The sequence below is a fragment of the Fukomys damarensis genome, unplaced genomic scaffold (genome assembly GCF_012274545.1).
Source record: "Fukomys damarensis isolate Sample0158 unplaced genomic scaffold, DMR_v1.0_HiC HiC_scaffold_4, whole genome shotgun sequence".
Taxonomy (NCBI): domain Eukaryota; kingdom Metazoa; phylum Chordata; class Mammalia; order Rodentia; family Bathyergidae; genus Fukomys; species Fukomys damarensis.
Genome location: NW_022900916.1, coordinates 25,024,197 through 25,046,901, shown reverse-complemented (window position 1 = coordinate 25,046,901; position 22,705 = coordinate 25,024,197). Strand labels below are relative to the sequence as shown.

The window sequence follows — 22,705 nt, the reverse complement described above, 5'->3', positions numbered from 1 at the left end:
AAAAAAAAAAAAGACAGAAGCTGGCATTCTTGCAAATTTTTTTTTTTTTTTGGGTCCCTGGGATTGAACTCAGGGCCTTTTGTGCTTGCAAGGCAGGAAGTGGCACCACTGAGCTAAATTCCCAGCCCTCTTGCAAATTATTGACTTAAAGCATTAAGCTAAGCCTTCAAGGAAATGGGTTCTAAAATGTGACAGACATGTATTTAAAATACCAAAAAGTGTGTCAAGAAATATCAATTTATATCTAAATATGGAAACCAAGATATCTGGCTTTAAAGAGCTCTTGAACAAAAATATCAAGAAGTCCTTACCTACTTCTGAGCCTCCAGAGGTATAAATTTTGCCCTCCGCAGCACAGGCAGCAAGGCTGTCTCGAGGTGTTGGAGGACCCAGCTTAGAGTACCAGCTGTCCTTCACTACATTGTAGCAGTCCATTCGTTTTATGGGGAAAAGCTGAGAGCCACCCAAAATGTACACTACATTGTCCCAAAATACGCATGCTGCATCTCTTCGCTTTTCAAAGGGGCAGCGGATATCTGTCCAGCTATAATCCTGAAACAGGAAAAGACAGGAAGCTTCCACTAAGGGAATATCATTGAAAAAGACAAAGCATAGACATTGCTGAGAAAATACAAAACTGTTTTAATTTGCTAAAATTCACATACAAATGTTTATCTTGACACTACTGGCCAAAATAATCTATGTGATTTTTTTCAGAATGTTGTCTCGCTGGGGTAGATAGCAAGAGAAAGGCACATGACTACTTTGTGTCTTTTCCAGCTTTTAAATTTTTAAAATAAACAATTTATTTTTAAAATAAACAAATATATTTGGCTATACCATGATCGTGCTGCTTTGTATTCCTTCTGTTGTTGAAGAAAAACAACAATATGAAACTCTAAGTAGGGGGCATGAACATGATCAAAATACATTTATACACATTGAAACTCCCTCAAAACATGAAACTGGGAGGGGGTGGGGCGAGGGGAGTGATGGGAGAAAGAAGTATATCATGCCTATGCATACATTTGCCAAAATGAAAGTCTATATAACCAAGCTGCATTAGTAGGAAAGTGGGGTTAAAATAAAAAAGAAAACTCTAAAATCATTTTGTTATATTAAAACAACTGTTTCAAATGCAAATATCTCCATCTCTTCCCTGCCAGACGTACAGACTAATATAAAAAGAATGGATATTATGAAGCTCAAACCCTACTGACATCTAGAGTCCAAAAGTATTTTTTGGGCTTCTGAGAGATGTTACTTTTCTATAAATATTAATTTGGACTAGTGTAGTCAACCAGATTCTTAAAGCTCAAGTACCTGAGCAAGGAGTTCTGAGTAGTCTGGATATTCTTTTTCCCTAATGATTAGAAGCATCTACCAGCACTTATAGTACAAGCTGCTTATAGTATCACTCTGTTTCCTGAATTTGACAGCAACTAAGTGTGTTTCTGCCCACCTTCCACATATGTGTATGGGTAAAAGCCCCCAAAGATATAGAGTATTGGCCTTTTTTTCTGAGAAAGAAAGTTGGTGCTCTTGCTGTTTTATGAAAATTAATCAGGATCAGGCAGGCTTCCAAACAACTCTAAATCTCACCAAACAAAGCACTCTATGTGACTATTAGTGTTGAAATCCCTTTGGGAAAACTTGGCTGATCTACTATTATGTATCCAGTGTGTCAGGTATTTATTTGGTTTCATCATTGTCTCAAAACACAAGGGATGATGGGCTGTTAGGAAAGGAAGAGCTCCTTTGTAGGGATTTTTACTCCAGTAAAGATAAACATTCCGTCTTAGGTTAAAACAAAATAAAAACAAAAAGAAACCAAAACCAAACCGAACAAACCCCTCAAACTAGGATCTGTGCCACCTGGATTACTCAGAGGCATACATACTGTTGGGTAAGCACAACTATAAGATAAACATAACGTCATCGTGAAGCTTCAGTTTTACTCAGTGGACACTGTAAAACTAGGGGGAAATATCTTTACTTATTCTCTTAGAGAAACTGTATACCACAAAATGAAAGAGAGAAAATAATGACCTTATTTTATAGGGAGCAATCCTTGAAAGGTAAATGAAGTGATTCTCTTACATATCCTGAAAATCCATCCATAATTACTATCTGACCAAATTTACTTAGCAGAGCAATACTATTTAGCTGGATGAGGTGGTGCATGCCTATAATCCCAGCAATTGGGAGGCTGAAACAGGAGGATCACTGTGAGTTCAAGGCCAGCCTGGGCTACATAATGAGTTCAAGACCAGCCTGAACTATATAGTGAGACTCTGCCTCAAAAAAAAACAAAAAACAAAAAACAAAAAAACCCAGACCAATTTCATTAATAAACTACATTAACTCAATGTATCTCAAGTCTTGCCATTCTTACCCCCAATTTATTGGATAATTATTAGAAGGCTATGTAGAAACTTCTCTGTAATTCTTTTTTTAAAGGGACTGGAGATTCAACCCAGAGGTTTGCCCATGATAGGTAAATGCTCTACCACTGAGTTACACTTCCAGTTCTTTTTTACTTTGACACAGGGTCTCACTAAATTCTTATTTTGAGACACAGTCTGGCCTAGGATGGCCTCAAACTCTGAATCATCCTGCCTCAGCCTGCCGAGTAGCTGGCATTACAGGCATGTGCCACCATGCCTGGCATTTTCAATATCTTTCTATGTTATTCCTTAATTAAACTTATGTGAAAAAATTATGTTTGTAAATGATTTCCAAGTTCTACTGCTCTTTAAATTAAAAATAACTGCCTATATAGGAGCTTGAAATAAAAGAAAAATAAATACATATTTTTTCTTTTATCCCGATATGCTTATTTAGACATCAGGATATGAGGTTCCAAAGAATGAAATAATTCTGTAGAGTTTGGTAACAGAAATAGTTTTAATTTTCTAATACTTTTCAAAATTTAGAATAGGGAATAAATATCTGCTCGTATGTACCTGTCATATATGACTTGGTTATACTTTAAACTTAAGAATTAAAATAAACTGCTTCCTTGAACTAGACATTCCAAGGGAAAAATGACTTAGTGTATGAGTGCCAGAGGAGAAGAGAGACCAAGTTGGGTTACAATTTCTTTAGAATCAATTAAGGTCCCACTGTGTTACCCAGGCTGGTCTTAAACTCTTGGGGTTAAGTGATTTTCCTGTGTTAGCTTCCTGTGTGCTAGAACTATAGGTATGTGCCACTCTGCCAGGTCCCCAATTTTTAATGATAATTTTAATAACTGTCAATGGCTATTGTATATGCCAGACTTGATAACTACTAACTAGATATAATTTTGTGCCTAATATAGTAAGTCCCTAACTTATGAACATTAGAGCTGTGAACTTTCATGTGCGTACTGCATAAAACTCACTTTGTTGGATTACTACTAAGGAATCTGACTTAGGAATGTTCTCCCCAAATGAAACTTGTTCATAAATTGAGCACTTACTATAGTTTATGTTCTAGGCAGATTAAGTGAACTTTGCAAACATTTCTACCAAGAATGCAAAATAGATTTCTTTTTAGCTAAAATTTAATTCTGTATGTTTGGGGTCATTTAAATACACCTGTGTGGGGAGTAGATAGCAGAAGGCTGGCAGCAAAATACAGTCTCTCCATGGGCTGTGGATTTAGCTCAGTGGCACTGCACCTGACTTGCAAGTGTGAGGTCCTGAGTTCAATCCCCAGTGCAAAAAAAACCCCAAAACCAAAAAAACAAACAATCCCCCCCCAACAGTCTCTCTAGGACCTTGAATTGAGATACCTAGAACACAACAATTTTGGGAAGAAAAAAAGAAGTAAAACTCTGAGAATCAACAAAGAGCTGACAGGAAAACTAGAAAGCACAAAGAAACTGGAAAAACTGAAAGCAATGCAGAGAAAACAACAAACCAGCCTAGAATGCTAACCCTGGCTCCCAGGAAGTGGAACAGGTCTCTGCTAATACAAGGTATGGTCAGAGTGGGTTGGCAGCCCCAGGGAAAAAACAATAGACTGGGCTGGAAGTGTGAGTTCCAAGAAAAGCCCACAGTACTGTGAGCTGCAAATGTAGCATGGGGTTTTATCCTGCAAGTTACTCCTGCACGGCAGGTTAAAGTTAGAGAAGAAACTCATGGCAGCATCTGCCATTCTTGGGAGTAATATCATCAGGAGCCATTTGGGGAAGGGGTTTATTAAGATTGAGTTACTATGAATTTAGGATTTTACTAATAAAATTTTCAACAAACTTAAAATGATTGAGTAAGCAAAATAATGTAAGACAAGACACGAAACATGAATGACCAGTTTGCAAAGAATTAGAAAGTACAAAAAGAAGGCAAACAGATATATGATATGAAAAATTTAATGGAAAGCATGAGTAGTAGATTGAACAAATATGAAGACAGTGTCAAAAATTGAAGATGGGTGGGTATCATATATCACCACTCAATGATACCTTAAAAACAAGATACCATGCAAGCCAGATCCAACAATTACTGGATGACTCAAAAAACAACCTCCTGGGCTGGGTATTTAGCTCAGTGGCTCCACCTCTTGCCTCACAAGCACAAGGTCCTGAGTTCGATCCCCAATACCAAAAACAAAAAACAAACAAACAAAAGAACCTCCCTCGAAATGATGGGACTAAAGAAAAAAATTAGAAGATGATTCAAAATGTATAAAAATTCTATTCATTGAAATCATAGCAGAAAACTTTGCAAATCTAGGAAGAGAAATCAATCTTAAATATAAGAGGCATATAGGACACATCACATAGCCATGATCAGAAAGGAATCTCTCCATGACACATCATCCAGAAATTCAACAAAAAGAATACTAAAAGCAGTTAGAGAAAAGCAAGCCTATCAGAATTACAGTAGATTTCTTGGCACAATCCTTAAAGCAAACTAAAGGAGAGCTCCAAGTTAAGTTTTTCAAGCCTTAAAAGGAAATAGTTTTCAAGTTAGGTTTTAATACCATGCAAATTTAGTATTCAAAAATTGATGGAGAAGTGAAAATTTTCCACAACAAAAAAGTCCTGAAGAAATACAAGACCATTATATCACTCAGCACTGCAAAAATACTTAAGGGAATCCTAGATAGAGATGGTGGCCATCAGCACCAAAGAGTCCAAAGGAAAGTATATATCTAACTGGGAGAGTAGTTAAACAAAAGGATAAAAAGGAATCAGCCCTGGAAAAATAATGCAATGACAGGACTCAATACCTTGTAGTAATAACTCTCAATGTTAACAGTCTCAATCTACAAATCAAAAGACAGACTGGCAGATTGGATAAAAAAACCTAAATGCAAGCATGTATTGCCTACAGGTGACACATCTTATCCAAAAGAAGTATATAGGCTGAATATGAAAGGGTGAAGAACATTACTCCATTCAACTGGAGCCCCAAAACAAGCAGGAGTAGCTTTCTTATTTTCAGATCCAGCAAAATTTAAGCCAAAACTGATCAAAAGAGACAAAGATAGCCACTACACATTGGTAAAGGGAGCAATTCAACAAGAACAGATAAGAATTCTAAATATCTATATGCTGAATGTTGGAGCATCCAAATTCATAAAGCAATAATTATAGGACTTTGTGAAGTATGGACTTAACAGATATCTACAGACTGTTTCACCAAACAACAGAGTACACGTTTTTCTAAGCAGGATATGGAACTTTTCCTAAAATAGTTCACATCTTAGGCCATAAAGTATGCTTAAATAAATACAAAGAAGTGAGATAATCCCCTGAATGTTACCGAATCAGAGTGGAATGAATCTTGAAGTCAAAAGCAAAAGAAATCACAGAAATTACACAAACACATGGAGATTAAACAATACATTACTGAAAAATCAATGGATCACAGGAAAAATCAGGGAAGAAATAAAAAAGTTCCTAGAATCAAATGACAATGGAAGCACATCAGGCCAAAACCAATAAGATACAATGAAAACAGTTCTAAAAGGAAAGCTTATACCTGTGAATATACACATTAAAATAATTAAGCAATCCCCCCAAAAATCTAATGATGCATTGTAAGGTCCTAGAAAAACAAGTCCAAATCTGAAATTAATAGAAGGAAAGAAGTAAAGATTAGAATGGAAATTAAAGAGATTGTGATTAAAAAATGCAATGAATAAGCTGGGCATGGTGGTACACGCCTGTAATCCCAGCACTTGGGAGGCTGAGGCAGGAGGATTTCTGTGAGTTCGAGACCAGCCTGGACTACACAGTGAGTTCCAGGTCAGGCTCAACTACACAGTGAGACCCTGTCTCAAAAACAAAACAAAACAAAACAAATACAAAGAATAAATGGAGAGTTAGAAAAAATTATGAAAGATAGAAAAAATTATGAAAGATCAACCAATCAAAGAGTTGATTCTTTGTAAGAACAGGAAGATCTGGAGATGTGAGTGATGAAGATGGGACGGAGGGAGAGGAAGGAGAAATAAAAAGGCTCAAGATTAGAAGTACCAATTTCCCTAGATGACTTGTTTACCAAGAAAACATACACTAATATAAAAATTGAAGAAAAAATACACTGTTTGAAAATACCTAGCTCTGGCTGTATGTACATGAAGGGAGAAGAGTTTATTGCCTTTGTGGATCTTTTTGTATGTCCATATACCACTAGGCCTTCTGTGAAGATTACTTAATTCCCCCAATCTACCTGTTTCCCTAAACAGAGGTCTAAGAAGGTGATTTGATGTTTACCTTTTGATCATTGGTTGTATGACTTAAGAGGATAGTGTAATTAAGGTAACAGGGAAAGAGAGGTAAAACATAAGTGTGAAGTTAGGATTGTCAGCTCACTGAATATGAAGGTTGGGTCATACCCTACTGAAAGAGCCAATTCCAATCTGAAGCCTATGAGTGAAGGGTTATTTTCCACTCCCTGCATTCCTAGGTGCAGGGTAATCTAGAGGAACATGCAGTTCTTATAGCAACATGATGGACAGATCAGCCACTCATGGGAAGATGTGTTTATGTGGAGAAGGAGCACAAAATTTTACCCCAAAATTAGAATTTAGTTTAGTTTTATGAGTATTTCACACAAGTTTCTATACTTAGGTGCTAAGAAGATATGAAAATAGGAAAATTGGAAAGCCTAGAAAAGATGTGAGTAAAAGGATCTCTTAAATGTCACTACATCTTCCATATAAGTATACTTACACATGCAGACACACTGATGTATAAAATACTGTTTTCCTTGGTCTTAGCCTTTCCTGCCTTTTCTGTTATACTCTGTCTCATATTTTACACTTTTGTTTTCAAGTGCAAAACTTCTGGTAGGTTTCCCTGATTTTACCAAGAGCGATCCATAATCTCAACTACAGTTTATGAAGACTGAGTGAACATGGAAGAATAGATAGCAAAATGGGCTGGGGATTTAGCTCAGTGGTTCCGCTGCTTGCCTCATAAGCACAAGGTCCTGAGTTCGATCCCTGGTCCAAAAAAAAAAGCAAATTAAAGAGAGGGAAAATGTCAAATTAAATTCCTGTAAGACGGACACTTAAGTGTCCAGAAAAGGCTGAAAACTTTCAAGAACTGAGCACCACCAGATGCCACAGAGGCTGGATTGAGTATTTGCATAAGGTGTGGTTAGAACTTGACTCCCAAAACCCATCCAGGAAGGCAACAATTCCTATCTAAAAGAAAGCAAGAAAGAAATTTATGGATCTCTTCTGGATCCCCAATAAAAAAACCTAGGCATTCATTCATATTATGTTCACTGCCCTTTTTTGTTTTGGGGCTTCCCCAAATGTTTCATCTGGCATTACCCCAAAACAGTGGGAGATAGTTTGGTAAAGTTCTCACTTGTATTTTTGTTAGTAAGGGAAAAAACTCCACTTAATCTTTATTTTCAAAAATTTTTATCAAGTTTCTATAATATGTAAATGATATAAAACAAGATGAGTACATTTTCCCCTTAAAATATCCCCAACTTTTTTCTTTAATTGCAGAGTATTGTAGAATCACTACATAATACTGATAATACTCCTAACAGTCCCTTATAGTTTACACTTTTATGGACATGACTTTCCTCCCTTGGTACTAAAGGTAAATCTAGGCCTTTGCCTTGAGCTATATCTCCAACCCTTTTTTATTTTCTGCATTTTATTTTTTTGAGACAGGGTCTCGCTTTGTAGTTCAGGCTGGTCCTGAACTATGTAGCCCAGTTTGGCCTCGAACTCACTGCGATCCTCCTTCCTCAGCCTCCTGGAGTACTGGGATTACAGGCGTGCGCCACCACACCCAACCAGTGTGTATTTTATTTTTAGACAAGGTCTGGCTAAGTCACTAAGTTGCCTAGGCTGGGCTTGAAGTTTTCTTTCATCGTTGAAACAGGTTCTCGCTATGCAGTTCAGGCTGGCCTTGAATTCACTGTGTAGCTCAGGCTAGACTTGAACTTGCAGGGATCCACCTGCCTCAGCCTCCCGAGTACTGGAATCACAGGCATGTGCCATCATGCCTGGCCTGGGGTCAAACTTGTGATCCTCTTACCTCAGTCTCCCACAGTTCTTGAATTGCAGGTATGCACCACCATGCCTGGTTAAGCATCTTTTAAAATGATCTTTTAAGATCATATACCACATATAACTGATTTTTTTCCTGATCACAGAGTAGGGCTATGTCCTTAGAAAGGACCTGTTTAAGAGCAAAGGTGGCTGTAATACTGTGAGACAAAGGCACTGTGACACCTTTAATAAACAATGTTTTCAACAGGAAAGTGTGTTCTGAGTTGAAAATTATTTCTTCTTCTAATACTTTGAAAAATTTAGGGCCAAATTATATTTAGATATAGTTCCATAAACCAACAGATGAAATTTCCTGTGACATGATATACAATGTTGTACTGGCTCATCCATCCTCATGGATTTGAGTACACAAAACGAGCCAGGCACTAACCTCAGTGATGCATCTACTCAGAGTTCTGTGTAAGAAAGTGCCCTGGGGCAAACTTAATACTGATAGTTTCAGTTTCAGAAAGACGGCACCATATGCTTTTCTGCCTTTGTAATTTACAGACTCTGATGCTCATCTCGTTAGTTCCAGTCCTTGTTCATTTTTGCCAGGGAATATGCACAGTCTCTTTTTCTGTAGGGCAGTCTCCCCCGTTTTCATCATGTAAATGTAGCAACCCAAGATCCTTCCAGGGTTCTAAGCCCACAGCCCATCATTTCACTAGCCAGAGTCCAAATAAAAACTGGTCAATTAAGTCAACTTTTATTTAGACATCAATATCATAGGACATTACCATGCTACAATCCGAGAACACCAATACTAAGAGAAATAGCCAGACTGAATACAGATAATTCTTTAAGCGATCACTAAACACTTGATGCAAGTACAAGATGGGGAAAGGGAGAAGTGGAAGGTTTTACAAAAGAATGGTAGCAAGACAGATAGCATTTCAATTCAATAAAGTAACCCAAGACTTCTTTTTCTACTAATATTCAGAAAAAAGTTAAGATTTTCTTTGCCATCATTTTTAATCAACTAATACAAATATTTGCCTTGTGATATCAATGATATCCAAGGACTATATAAAGATAATAACATAAGAGTAGTGTCTTTATTCTGGACCATTCGGTGAAGTTATACTTAATTAAACAGTTCTCTTTCAAGATTAATTCATTGAAAGTGATTGCCACTTTTGGCTAGTATAGGATCCACACAAATGGGTCCTAATTTAAGGAGAGAGAAATCCATTCTAATATTTCTGAACATATTAATTTCAAAGGTTTCAAACTAAATCAACTCATATACAGTATTTCTTTTTCTTTCTTTTTTTTTTTTTGGTACTGGGGATCGAACTCAGGACCTTGCGCTTGCGAGGCAGGTGGCAGAACCACTGAGCTAAATCCCCAGCCCACATATACAGTATTTCTTATTAAGCAGTCTACTTGAATAATGAAATAATGTTCATTTGAAATAATATAAGACAAATAATAATTTATAACTAAATTTAGTGTCTCTTTTAATACCAGGTTTTTTAGGAGGGTACTGGCGATTGAATTTAGGGTCTTTATATTGAGTTATATTCCCAGTTATTTCATTTTAAATTATAAGACAGGGTCTCACTAAGTTGCTCAGGATGGGCTTCAACTTGTGATCCTCTTGCCTTATCTTCTCAGAGTGCTGGGATTACAGGCTTATGCCAAGGACTAACTTGTATTGAAATGTTATATACAAATACTAGTAAATGGAAGAAGTTTTTCAAGATGAATTTTTGTAGGAAAAAGAAGCAAGAGGGCTGGTATGCCTCTGATAAAAACATTTAATAGGGCAAGCCAGGTGTGGTGGTGCATGACTATAATCCCAGGACTCGGGAGGCTGAGGCAGGAGGATCGCTGTGAGTTCAAGACCAGCCTGGGCTACATAGTGAGTTCCAGGTCAGTCTCAACTACATAGTGAGACCATGTCTCAAAAAAACAAAAAAAACCCCCAAAAAACAAACAAAAAAACCCAAAAAAAACAACCGCCCCCTAAAAAACTTAACAAATACTGTAATGAGATTCTAATAGTGTTAGCTTTGGAGAATATGTTTGAGAGTATGTGGATATTTTTATCAGTTGTTAATTTTTCAATTTGAATTTTTTCTACTGGAAGTCTAAACATTTGTGGCTTAGTAAACAAAATAGCAATTAATAATAGGTCATTTGTAAGAGCAAAGCAAGACATCAAATGAGAATTCTGAAGTTACAGTCTCATTTCCAGGGTTGTGCATATCTTCTCAACTGTCCAATAAAAAAAGAAAACCAAGGAAAGTATTAGAACTATAGACCATAACAAAGGGCTAAGAGTCTTCCCTCATTTTTTTATTCTAGAACTGATGGTCCCTGCCTCCTAAAGGAAATAAAAATTCTTGTGGCCCATCTGTAGGCAAAAAGAGCCATCTATTTTATTTTTAAATAAAATATTTTCTACCAAAGTTTGGTTTCATTGCTTTTTCGCTGTCCAAAATTAATGCCATAGTTAGGCTATTACAGAAGCTGTTGTTTGCAGAATTGTAATTTAAACTTATAATTTCAGTCTTTTTTTGGGGGGGATGTAACTTTCCTTGGTATATAGCTAATACTTTGGCTAATACATATTTCTCTTTTATTGTCTACCATCTTAGACCATTAGAGGGAATTTCCTGTCAGCTGGCAGAGAAAATGTCATAATCTAACCTCAAGGATCTGCTGATTCTCAAGCTCCGTAACATAATCTAAGCAACTGAGACCATGGACCAGCTCACCTTTCCCAAAGATAGTGACAGGCTGCTCTCTTGCTGATGCTCATATTGCTGATCAGTTCTGGAGAACAGGATATGGAAAAGAACCTATTTGCCTTGGTAAAGACAGAAAAGAAACTAGCCTAGCCTACAGTGTTAAAATTCCTATTTGTACATGGGTCTAGAGCAGAGATTGGCAAACTATGGTCTGAAGGCCAAATCTAGCCCATCACCTGTTTTCACAAATAAAATTTAACTGGAATGCAGCCATGCCCATTTGTTTATGTACTGTTTGTGGCCACTTTCTTTCTATGGTATCAGAACTAACGAGTTACGGCAGAGAACCTATGGATGGTCTAAAATACCCAAACAGGTTAATTATAACTGTTACCCAGTAGCTTTTCATCTGATTCACTGTCTTCTCCCTCAACCAGTACTATGTCTTCATGAAGGTATTCCATATATAGCAGCCAACAAATTTGAAAGACCTGAGCTTGTTTCACTATAATGAGCTGCTAAAGTATTACAGCCCTTTTAGGAATTGCACTGAAGGACAATAAAGAAGGAAAGTATGTTGCATTGGGAGATTTTCAAGCAGTTCATTGTTTTAGACATTTCTATCTTTAGGAAGAAAAACCTCAGGTTGGTTCTTTTTTTTTTTTTTTAATCAATTTGGGGGCACTGCTAATGGTTTATTCAGATGAGTATAAGCTGGAAATAGCCAAGAATGTTGACAAGGAGATCTAAGGAAGGTGGGCTTCCTGAAGGACACACAAATTTGTATCTCACATGAATTTTATCAGTGTTCACAAATACAGAAAAGTCCTGTGTACAAAACTACATCTGAGTCTTCCCTCTTCAGTCAATTTGATACTTGCTCGGGGCACTAATAGAAGCTGTCTAAGTCAGTAGTCACAAAAACTAACAGAGTAATACTGGCTAGTGCTGATACTGTCAGCAATACTCATGAATCCTGAGTCCTCGATTTGTTGTCATACATTGAGGGAGCCAGTTAGTTACCTAATAACAGGCTAACTACACTTGGATTTTTCTGTTGTTGAAAGGACAATGCTTTTTCTTCACGGGAATTGATAATATGGATTTGGATAGGCCTTATCTGTCTCTGTATTCCTGACACCACCACCATATATCTTTTTACAAATGCCTTGTATATCACCACATTATTACATAAAATGCCTTCAACCATCTACTCCTCTTAGACACATGTATAAGTATTCTCAAGTCAGAAAGATACCTTAATCTCATCAAAGATTTACTGTCAATTAAAAACTGGGCTTAAAAAATGATGAGAGAGACCATTATGTGCTTGGACTCTGCATGAGTTATGGATACCACCTTGCAAGTTTTGTGTTAATTTTTAGGATTGTGATTACTCTGCCCCATCAATACACGTAGTATCAGAAAAATATGGTATTTCTTCCATAGCCCAAACCGATAGAACTAAGAAACAAGAAGTAGAAATGTGAGTGGGTTCTCTCAAGGCTCTAATTAATTTTTTTAAAAAAATTGTGTTCCTAGACCTATGGATTCAAGATTCTGCTATCCCAATTGGCATGATATATATTGGGAAGCACACTAAAAGTTGGTGATTGGTTCTACATGGTTGGATTAAAGGTAAAATTTATCTTTTTTCTTTGTGATTTCTAGGTTTTCTAAATTTTCAAGAATGATAATGTATATTTCATATCAAAATATAATTACTAAAGAAAGAAAATACATCCAAACCTACCAGCAGATTTCAATGAAAATGAAAGCAAAGAGTTTGAATAAATGCAAGATTTGCTAACAGAAAGAAACAAGAGAAACATGATGGAATTAGCTTGCTGCTTTCTTTGGTAACAATTCCTAGAAAGCATTTCAAAGAAATTATAGGAACATCTGAAATTTAAGTCTTAATCTTCACCTGTAAAATAAAGAGGACAACTATGCATCTAATAAGATATGTAAAAGAACAGCATAAAATAACAATTCTAAAGGTATGAGAAATTACTCACACCATGGGGCAAGTATTACTTGGGACAAGTAGCTATGTGCTCAGTGTTTGCAAAAATGAAACAAGAATAAAAATTATTTACCTTTGGGTTAAAATATCTACAAGACTGTGGCTGGGAACCTCCAAATAAGGCTATGCGGTAATCATGTTTCTTTCTTCTAGGCCTTGTGCCATCTACAAGTTCTTCTCGATCCTCTGGAGATAGCAGATGGTACCTCATTCCACCTGTAGAAAAACACATGGGAACTCTTAAGAACTTTAGGCACTAATGCAATGCTTTGAAAAGGTAATGCCCAGACAAAACAGTGCATTTATTTTTGTAACTGTGTTTTTATCATCCCAAAGTGTTCGAGGACAGTGAGGGGAAAGGCATAGGAGAAATGTTTAAGCACTAGACTTCTAACAAATTTATTATGCACAACAATCACCAGTATGGACTGTGCCACCCACTTATTACATACCAGTGAATTACCTGGCTCCTCAAGCAACAGCTGCCAAAAACATCATATTGAAATCCAGATCTCCTAACTCAGTGGTTCTTAATCTTAACTGTACATTAGAATCACCTGGGAAATCTCTGAACTCTGCCTGGGTCCTACTGCAGACCAATTAAAGTACCTGGTGGTCGGGCCCAGGCATTGGTACAGTATTTTAAAGCGTTCCTTAAATACTTGCCATTTAAAATATGGTTCAAAGAGCAGTAGCTTCAGCCATCTGAGTTTGTTAGAAATGCTGGAGATAGAACCTATTTTAGACCCACTGAATCAGCAAGTTTGCAAACTTAAAATCCCAAGGAAATTCAGATGTACATAGAACTTTGAAAAGTGCTGTCTTCGATGACTCTCAAATGCAGTGAGGATTCAGAATCAATCTTTTTCCTCCAGCACTTCCTTAATTTTGGTCAGAAGTCACTTAATCAAAAACTATTTAACGTATTATTTCAAATTAGTGTGAGAAAAATGGATTGCCTATCAATGTTAGACAGGAACTTAGGGAAAAAATTGGAGCCTGACCTCATATTTTATTCTAAATTCCAAATCAATACAAATGTATTTAGAGAAAAATAGGGTAGTTTATGAAAAAGAGGCCCTATAATTCACAATACAAAGGACCCAAGTAAAAATATCCCAATAACCATATAAAATTTTAATTTACTTCATGGCAAAAAGAAAAAGAAAAAGAAAAATGAATCAAGATAGTAACAAACTGTGAAAACATAAATGAAAAGTATAAAGAGACATTTTATTAATTAAAATTAAGATTAGCAAATGAACAGAAAATTAGATGAAGTACCTGAATACACTTCACAGAAAAAGAACTGTAAAGAATTTAAGAAATTTATAAATTAAAACCATGCTTTTTTTCACTGATCAGAGGGATCACAAAATGTGTGGAATACAGGGTAAGAGGATGTGTGGTAAGGTGGCACCTTTAGGCCTGGCTGGTGGGGGTGTGGATGAGTACAACCATCTGGAGAGCAATCTGAGATTCAACAAAATTACAAATGTATACACACCCTTGAACGTAGAAATTCCCCCTGCTAGGAGTCTGTCAGCCTAATATTCACTGTTAGAAAAGTGGTTAAAATCATTACATGTGACTGTTAGGAATGGGAAAGGTTAATATATACTCATGAAATGATCCCCAGGAAATAGTGTGAAATGAAAAAAAAAAAAAAAAAGGACAATACACAGTATGTAATACCATTTGTGTTAAAAGGTGCATTTTTATGCATCTATACAAAATGTCATACCTGTACTTTATGCATGTGTATACATGTGTAACACAGTCTCAAGACTGCCTCTGTAAGGGTACACAGGTTAACAGTACCTCTGGCACAAACGGACAAGGGGGCAGGGAAGAGGGGTATAAGAAAGTCTGGCTTGTTACTATGTATGTATTTATACCTTTTGAATTGTGTATAATGTACAGTATTACTAATGCTGTATCAATTTTGTACATTAGGCTGGGTTAGGACAGAGAAGGATAGGGGGAGAGAGAGAGAGAGAGAGAGAGAGAGAGAGAGAGAGAGAGAGAGAGAGAGAGGGAGAGAAACAGTACGGAGAATAGTTTGTGAAGGAAGGAAAATAATCAATAGTTAGCATTGTCTTTCCTTCCAGAGTTTGAAGAAAAGTGCTTTGGCATAAGAACAGCTAGAAAACAGGCCGGAAATTTAGCCTGTCTCACAAGCGCAAGGTCCTGAGTTTTATCCTCAGTACCCCCTCCAAAAAAGCTAGAAACCTCGGAGGAGGAGGGTCCTAGGTCAGGGGTTCATATTTTAGGATATAGATTGGCAAACTGTTTTAGTAAAGGGCAGAGTAAATACCTTAAACTTTGCAGGGCCCATTTGGTTTTGATGAAATATTCTGGATGCTTTTGTTTGTTCGTTCATTTTATATTATAATTTTTCACAAAAGTGAAAAACCAATTTTAGCCCAAGGCTATATTTAGCCTATGGATGGTTCTCAAAGTGTGGCTCCATGGCCAGCAGCATCAGGATCACCTGGAAACATGGTGGAACTCCCAATAACTGCATACCTTCCTAGACCCTCTGAATGTGAAACTCTGGGGCTTGACAGCTACTGCTCTTGGAGAGTTCTACCCAAACTGAAGGTAGCATGTATAGTCTATGATCAAAATACTCACAACAAGAAGTAGGAGCGAAAGAGAGATATGAGGGAACTATTTCCAGTCAACAGGCTCCTGGGTGAGAGTAGCTCAGTAGGGGCAACTGTGCTGACCCCAGAGGAAGCATGAGCTGCACTCCTTTGCTGATAGGTTTTTCCCCCTCTTTTAAGAGAGGGCTGGGACACTTTTTGGTACCTTTGGACACTGATGGAGCTCATGTTCCTTGGGTTTATTCCCTTGGGAGTTATTCCTTCCAGCATCAGGTATTATCATGTGTAAATTCTCAGCAGGAACTTGGCCTGGCTCTTTGTGGAGGCTTTAGTTATGTACCTTACTTTGGAACTTGTTTTCTTTTAGATATAAATTAATTTGACTTATTCCATCCTATTTTTCTATTATTTTTTCTGTTTTGCTTCCTCTCTGAAAAGGAACACAACTCTGATGGTAAGAAGGCAGCTGAAGAGCTGAAGAAGGGAGGCTGGAGGCCTTTGCCCAGTTAGCCCTATCCAGGCCTCAGGGTTTACTTATGCTTAGTCAAGGGACCATAGAACAAGTCATTGTTATTCATTAAAAAACAAAAAACATTTCCTGTTTATGAACCTAATCTCCACACTTGAATTTCTCAAATAACACTCTAGCCTTTTTCCAAATCAGTTTAAAATTCACATATCAACTAAATCCTAAACCCTCAGGCCAGCTGGTTGTCTTCAACACCTCTTGCCATTAATGAAGAAAGAGTGCAACTCTCTACCCAGTGAAGCTACAAGACTAGAAAAATAACACAGTTTGCAAAGGGAGTGATTATGCAAAGTCTGATATTAGCATGTACGAATCCAAAAGACAGAAGCGCTAATCCAAAGGCATTTTCTTGGTGCTAATTTTCTTTCATCCCTTGTATTCATTTAATCCTTCAGAGGTCATAGGTGAACTAAGATATACAAACTCTTCTTACATATTAAAGGGTAACACCTGACCCTATAACCTCTGCAGGATTAAAGAGGTTAGTGGTCACCTGTGCACTACCTTAACACTAACTCTATACCTTGGTTTTTTAAGACACCAGGCTTTGGTCCAAGTAGATGTGTGAATTCACCTTTCCTATTTTTTTTCTATCCCTTAAATATCAAGGATGTGTCTTTTACTCACATTCTTTTTTTCCCCCTGGCAACCTTATCAGGGTTCAAACTCTCCTCGTCTTTTAAAATTTTTTTCATTTTTATTTAACAAAAATATGCCATGTACTATTTCATGATTTTGCAATTTATGAAAAGCTTCCATATTACTGAAATGCATGTAAGATGGCTGTAGTAACTAGAACATTTCATTACATGGATATATCATATTTTTCCAATCTAGCAACAACATGGGGTTAACTTACATATTTACTGTATAAAAGAGAGACTATTAAGTAGTAGCTATAAGAAAAATCTAATGGATTAGACTTCCAAATCAAGGGACAAATAACCTAATAATCTCAAATGTATTACTACTCTTGAGGATATCTTAGGCGGGAATGAGCATGTTCATTATTCTTGTATGTACTGTATTTTCCTTAACTTTGGGCCAGAATCCTGCTATACTCCAAATAAGACGGAAAAATAAATTAAGAGTTCAAACTCATATTCCAACTAGCTTCTAAGAGAGGCTTTCTTAGTTACTATATGTAAACTGATATCTCTCATGCTGGCTCATTTGTGGACACCTGAACAATGAACGGAAATTCAAGAGACTGTGAGACTTAGCAGAAGTACACTTAACTCAGTCTATCATAGTCATTATACTAGAAAAGTACATATTCCACACTGTTTAAATAACAGTCTAAATTTGCACTTATAGGAGAATGACAGATCAGACTTTCACAAGCATCCTTTTGAGGGCATGGTTAAGATCCCAAGAGAATACAGGTTAAAAATGGAGGAGGAAATAAAACATCACAATGCAAGTAAGCATTAAGAGACCCTGGAGCTCTTTTGAAGGCTTTCTGTAATAGTAGAAATCTAGAAATTGTTTTCACTGGCCTTATGAGGGTGAAAAAACATGGTCTTGGACCTGCTCAAGATCCAGAGTTAGAAATGAGATCTCTGCCTAAAACTGGTTGCTCAGATTGGTAGCTATACTTTTAGTAAAAGATAAGCTAAAAGAAAATATCTGCTTGATGGTCAAGGGAAAAACAGTAACTTGACTGTTTCAACTTCAACTCTAAGGGGAGGTAGACTCTCTTTTTTGAGAATTTATGACACTAGCCCTGTCCTCATGCAAGTTTGAGGTTTGAATTTATATTACTTGCAACTCTAGGAAACTACAGACAAGAAAATTGAAGCAGTCCTCAGCTGTTTTACCCTGGGGGACTTGCCAAGAACAAATACTATTCTCTTCTTAAGGAAAACAGAGATGTGTAGGAATTCTACCCAAGCCTCTCAATATTCCTGGAGATCAAGCAAATTTAAGTACACAGTCCAAAAATCACAAAACACACAAGGAATTAAGCCACTGGGAATAAATCAATAGAATACACAAACAGCAATGTGTGTTCCCCAGAGACTTCAGATACTGGTTACTCAATACAGAAGATAAAACAGCTATGTTAAAAGTGTCTGAAGAAATGAAAGAGCTGGGGCACTGTTCGGGGGCAGGGTGCTATTCAGTGGCAAGGTGCTTGGCTTGTTTGTGAAAGGTCCCATGTTTGATCCCCAGAACCACAAGAACAAAACAAAACAATAAATGAAAGAACTGAGAACATGAGCAGGAGAAAAAGGTCACCAAGAATAACGAGGCAAAAAAATAAATTAAAAGGAAAAGACAATTCACAATACCAACAACAAAAGTATCTAAAATAATTTTAAGAATGCAGAAAATGAAAGAAATAACTCCTCCAACAACATTGGATAATTTAAATAAATAAATTACAATAATAACTAAAGGTACTAGACTGGAGAACTGCATGTATGTATGTATATAGATAGATATGTGAAAAAGAAGAAACCCATAAATTACAAGAAGAAAATTTAAGTAATTAGAAATAAAAAATCTTGGGACTAAAGAAGACCTATCCAACTACATTACTAAAGCCAGATACCATAAAGAAAAAGACCAGTTCAGACTTAATATAAAAATAACATGAGATTGGACTTGCCATTTTAACACCTTTTAAAACCTCATCTTCAAAGGTATTCCAAATACCAAGGACAGAAAAAACAAACACAAACCACACTTAATATTACTGAGGCTGTTACCCCAGAACATAACTAATGGAGAGAGCTAGCAGATGGAGAGTGTGTCATACCTAAATTGTTGTATCAGGAGACGACAGTGAAAAGCAAGCCTGGAAAGATCATAGAGATGTCAAATACTCCAGAACGGGGTGCATGGGTGGAGACGAAAACAAGACAACTCTGGGATTCTAGGGTGAACTCCTAGGTCTCCTTCCCTACCATCAGATACCTGCCATACCTCTTTGTGAGAGGAAAGAAGGAATGGTCTTTGGAGAACTGGGTCAGATGTTCCAGACTCAGGGAACAATGAGAAGAGTTGAACTGAAAACTGGGGTAAAAAATATACCCTAATCCAGCTCCCAAATGCCTGTACCCAGTTTATAACTCCCTCAGAAAATATCTACACAGACATCTCAGGGCTCCCAACTTAAAAATTGACCTCTAATTATCCTGCAGTTTAGTTTATGAATTGAGATGCCTGATCTATCAATTTTGTAGTAATTTACTCTTTTTTTTTTTCCCTCTGGTATCAGGGATTGAACTCAGGACCTTACACTTGCCAGGCAGGCGAGGCACCCCTGAGCCACATTCCCTGCTATAGTAACTTACTTTTATATGACTGACAGATAAAACCAAACATTTAAGAAAAACTTTGAACAACAAAAATAAGAAAAGAAAATTCAAAGGTAAGACAGAAAACACCGACAACATCAGAAAATTTCAAAGACAATATAACAATTACTTTAGAATGCTCAGTTATTACAGTCGTGTAATAAGAGATTAGAGAAAAAGTATTGCAGAGCTTGGTAGTTCACGGCAATAATTTCAGCACTTGGGAGGTTGAAGTAGGATGATAGTGAGTTCAAAGCCAGCTTGTAAGATCCTTTCTAAAAACAAGAAGCCCCCTGCCCGGATCCCCCCAAAATCAGGAGAGCAATGTAGCTCAGTGATATAATGTAGGCTTGCCTATCATACATTAGGTCCTAAATTCAATCCCAAGTACAGAAAAACAAAGAGCTAGGATGAAATTAAGAGAATAAGGAGAAACTTGTAAAAATTAAAAACAGCTGAAAAAAAAAAAAGGTTTAAAGGGAAAATCAAGGTTCTCTCTCCAAATAGGGTTATGAAACAGAGATGGAATCAGAAGAGACCAAAGAGAAAAAAAAATTAAAGATTTAATGACTAAAGGCTCACAGCGTCAATAATAACTAAGAAATCTATGGCTGAGAATGCTGCAAAACGATGTACATACATCATAAATTTTCTAAATGTTGGGGATTAAAGGACAAAATATTACTTATAAAAAAAAGATAAAAGGATCAGATTGGTTTCAGACTCCTCAACAGTATCACTGGAAGCCTGAAGATTATGAAGCAATGCCTTCAAAATGCTAAATGAAAATGATTTTCAACATAATTTTATATCCAGTTTAACTATCAGTGTTTTACAGTGAAATAACAGGATATCTGTCCAGTCTCCAAATATTTGCTATCAGGAACCTTTTAGAAGGTATATTCCATTAATTAGAAGAAAGAAGGGGGCTGGGGATTTAGCTCTGTGGTTCCACCACCTGCCTTGCAGGCACAAGGTCCCAAGTTCGATCCCTAGTACCAAAAACAAACAAACAAACAAACAAACAGAAGGAAGAAGGGGAAACTTGTGATCCAGGAGTGAAAGGACATCTAGGCTGTATGAAGGGAAGCCCTGGGACAAGAACTGGGCTTCAGGCCTACAGAACAAACAGATCACATCGGAGTAGGCTGAAGAAAGGCTCTATCCTGGATGTTTCTGTGAAATAAAAGCAGTAGCTTGTTTAACTGTATAGACAATTTATTAAGTGGCATTTTACAAAGGTGTTGAAGGCTTGGGACTCAGCCTGTAAGTCAAGAAAATCAAAGCAAATGAAAAAAATAGATTAATAATTGTCTCCAGACAAAAAGAGAACTGCTATTTAAGAAAGAAAATGTGATGACAGAACACTATTTGTTAAGTAAAATAAAAAGGGAAACACCAGAAACAAAGTAAAAAGCCTAAGTAACTTTCACTTTCTACCACAAAAAATCCTATAAAATAAGGGCTGAGGCTAAGATTCCTGCAAAGGACTGAGAACCCCTACGGATTAATTATTTAGAAGGGTAAGTTCTCCCTGGCTTCTGAGTCTGATCCATTTTAATGGGTTTTAAGCCCATGAGAACTGGCTATACGATCAGATTATATATGGATATTAAGGCAACTTACTTATCACCATCTTAAGGCATTCAGGATTGTCTTGAATAAGTGGTTCAGCTTGTACCGTTTTACTTAAGAAATTCTTTGATATAAGTGGAAACCTGACTTTAGCAAGGATATCAACCATAAATGGCTGGCGATTGGGTTCATCGTATTTCAACCACCTGACTGCAGCATCATATACCTAAGGGGGAAAAAAGGCATAGTAAAGTTCTTAGATGGCAGAAACAGTCCAATTACCTATGTTTATTCTCACATTGAAGGGGGAAAAATCTCCTAAGAAGACAACCAGTTAATTCCAGTATTTTATTAGATATCTGCTTTCAACCAGAAACACTTTGCCTATACTTGTGAATAGTTTACAAACTGCTCTAGTGGGTCAAGAAGGTGAAAGGTTTTCAGAAGTCACCACTACTACACAGTGTAATGACAGGAAAAACATCAAATTTATGAGTTTTAAAACAAAATGTAGTGTTCTTTTTGGAGGAAGGTACACTGTACTGAAAGAAGTCTATTGGTCAATGATAGCTCCAATGTATGTGCATTTGATACTAGAAAAACAGGTATTCTAAGAGGCTTTCTATCTCAGGAGATATGAAGTTCATTCATTCTTTCATTTCAAACTTACATTCCTATACTGTGATATTGACAGACTTATCTTTCTAAAAACTTTTAAGATATAAAAATTCTAAATTTAAAAGATCACAGAATATTTCTGTGACCATTGTTTTTCTAAATAATACTCTAGCCCTCATTTAGTTGCATTGAACAAACTCATAAACATGATTTATTTTATAAATCATTAATTTTAAAACCCTGAAAACAAATTTATTACTTCATATACATACATATCTACCATGTGTATGTTTGAGCTAACTAAATTGGTAAATTTTGAAGCAGTATTAATAAGGCCCAAATTTTGATCTATGAGTCAAATTTCTATAGGAAATGGTCTTTTTAAAAATAGGCTTTTATTTTAGAATAGTTTTTGGGCTGGGGATTTAGCTCAGTGGTTCCACCAACTGCCTTACAATCACAAGTTAGCCAGTACATGGAGTTCAATCCCCAGTACCAAAAAACAAAACAAAACAAAACAAAACAAAACCCAAAAAGAATAGTTTTAGATTTACAGAAAAGTTGTAGAGATACTGCAAAGAATTCCCATATACTCTGCATTTAGGTTACATCAGTATAATTGTTACAATTAATAAACCAATAGTTAACTAAGATCCATTTTTGTTTTGAATTTCTTTCATTTTTCTGTCTCTAATGTTATTTTTCTGGTTCCATTAAGGAAACCATATTACAATTAGTCATTAAATCATCTTGGGCTTTTCTAGACTGTGGCAGTTTCTTAGACTTAACTTATTTTTTTTTTTTTTTTTTTTTTTTTTTTTTTTTTT

At 36.5% G+C, this 22,705-nt stretch overlaps 1 protein-coding gene across 3 annotated transcripts in view; it reads right to left on the bottom strand.

The window, feature by feature from the left end:
* The window catches only part of Klhl7 (kelch like family member 7), a 59,051-nt gene that overhangs the window by 6,241 nt on the left and 30,105 nt on the right, over positions 1-22,705 (bottom strand). For all 3 annotated transcript variants that reach the window (XM_033757196.1, XM_010641110.3, XM_033757197.1), the window contains 3 exons: positions 21,312-21,486; positions 13,316-13,458; positions 312-552 (listed from right to left, as the gene is read on the bottom strand). In XM_033757196.1, coding sequence (XP_033613087.1) covers positions 312-552; positions 13,316-13,458; positions 21,312-21,486 — 559 coding nt within the window. The remainder of the gene's footprint in view (positions 1-311; positions 553-13,315; positions 13,459-21,311; positions 21,487-22,705) is intronic.